Here is a 1,216-nt window from a genome sequence, read left to right on the forward strand (position 1 = left end):
TCAATATTGGTAAAACGGGGGGAGGAACTACGTCGGACACGGGTTGAAACTGTCACACATTTATTATTTTATAAATTAACGTTGCTTTACTCAGCGATTTGCAATTTTAGTGTGAGATATACAGGATATTAAACGAGTTACGAAGGGAAACAGAGCAAGGGGGAGTTTTACGAAAGAAAATGTGAGGACAGAGAAACATTAGAAAGAGTGGTGAAATATAAGGAAATGTACAAGGAAATGTACAAATATAAGGAAATGAACTTCATTGGGAACACAGGGATATTGCGATGGCCGTAGAAAATAAGAATTTGAATGAAGATAGTCAACACGAGAAATGAAGTCTTGAGAAGATGGAAAAAATACGCTGAGGACTTATATGAGAGTAGGGATAGACCGCATGGCACTGATATCGAAGTAGAAAATGAAGTACACGAGAATAATAAAGGGTTTAGTATTCTTCGTGAAGGATTTGAGAAAGCTATATCCAAGGTTATGAATGGAAAGGCAACCGGGATAGATAACATACCAATCGTATTCATTAAGAATATAGGAGACAAGAGCAAGAAAGAATTGCTTCGACTCTGCAATAAAATATATGAAATAGGAGAATGGATAAAAGACTTCCTGAAGACGACTATGATACTGATGACTAGGAAATCGAACTCGGAGAGTATCATATCTCATGCAGCAACAGTTTTGCTTAGAATTCTAAACAGAATGTTGTATGGAAGACCAAATGAAGAAATTGAGGAGGAACAGCTCGGAGAGGTAAAGGCACAAGAAATGCAATTGGTTTATTAAGGGTGATCAATGAAAGGTTTATAAAAAAAACGTAAAGAGCCGTATTTATTGATCTAGAAAATTCTTTTGACCGTGTGAATTGGCAATTGTTGTTGGAAGTTCTAAAGATGGATTTAAAATGGAAAGATCGAAGACTCAAAAGAAACTTATTTATGAACCAAGAAATGAGTGTTAGAATAGGGAGAAAACGCAGAGGAGAGTGTAATTGGAAGGGGAGTTCGACAGGGGTGCTGTCTCTCGCAAACAATATTTAATATCTATCTGAAAAAGATAATGAAGACGGTAGAAGTAGAATGATTAGGTGTACTCTATTTGCAGATGATATGGCGTTTTTTGTGAAATCTGAAAAGAAAACCAATAAGATGTTAGAAACTTGAGGAAGGTCTATGAAGAATACAGACTGAAAATTAATATA

The 1,216-nt window shown here is 35.7% G+C and overlaps 1 protein-coding gene across 1 annotated transcript; it reads left to right on the top strand.

The window, feature by feature from the left end:
- The first annotated feature begins 312 nt into the window (after positions 1-312).
- On the top strand, positions 313-801 carry LOC145669975 (uncharacterized). The gene has a single exon (XM_081738317.1). It carries the CDS (start codon positions 313-315, stop codon positions 799-801), a length of 489 nt encoding a protein of 162 aa, XP_081594443.1.
- Positions 802-1,216: the final 415 nt, after the last annotated feature.

This window comes from Thermobia domestica, chromosome 14, assembly GCF_964235325.1.
Source record: "Thermobia domestica chromosome 14, izTheDome1.hap1.1, whole genome shotgun sequence".
Lineage (NCBI taxonomy): Eukaryota > Metazoa > Arthropoda > Insecta > Zygentoma > Lepismatidae > Thermobia > Thermobia domestica.

Bases quoted from the DNA above. Each gene is read 5' to 3' on its own strand.
- LOC145669975 (XM_081738317.1), top strand. From the start codon at position 313: ATGAAGATAGTCAACACGAGAAATGAAGTCTTGAGAAGATGGAAAAAA.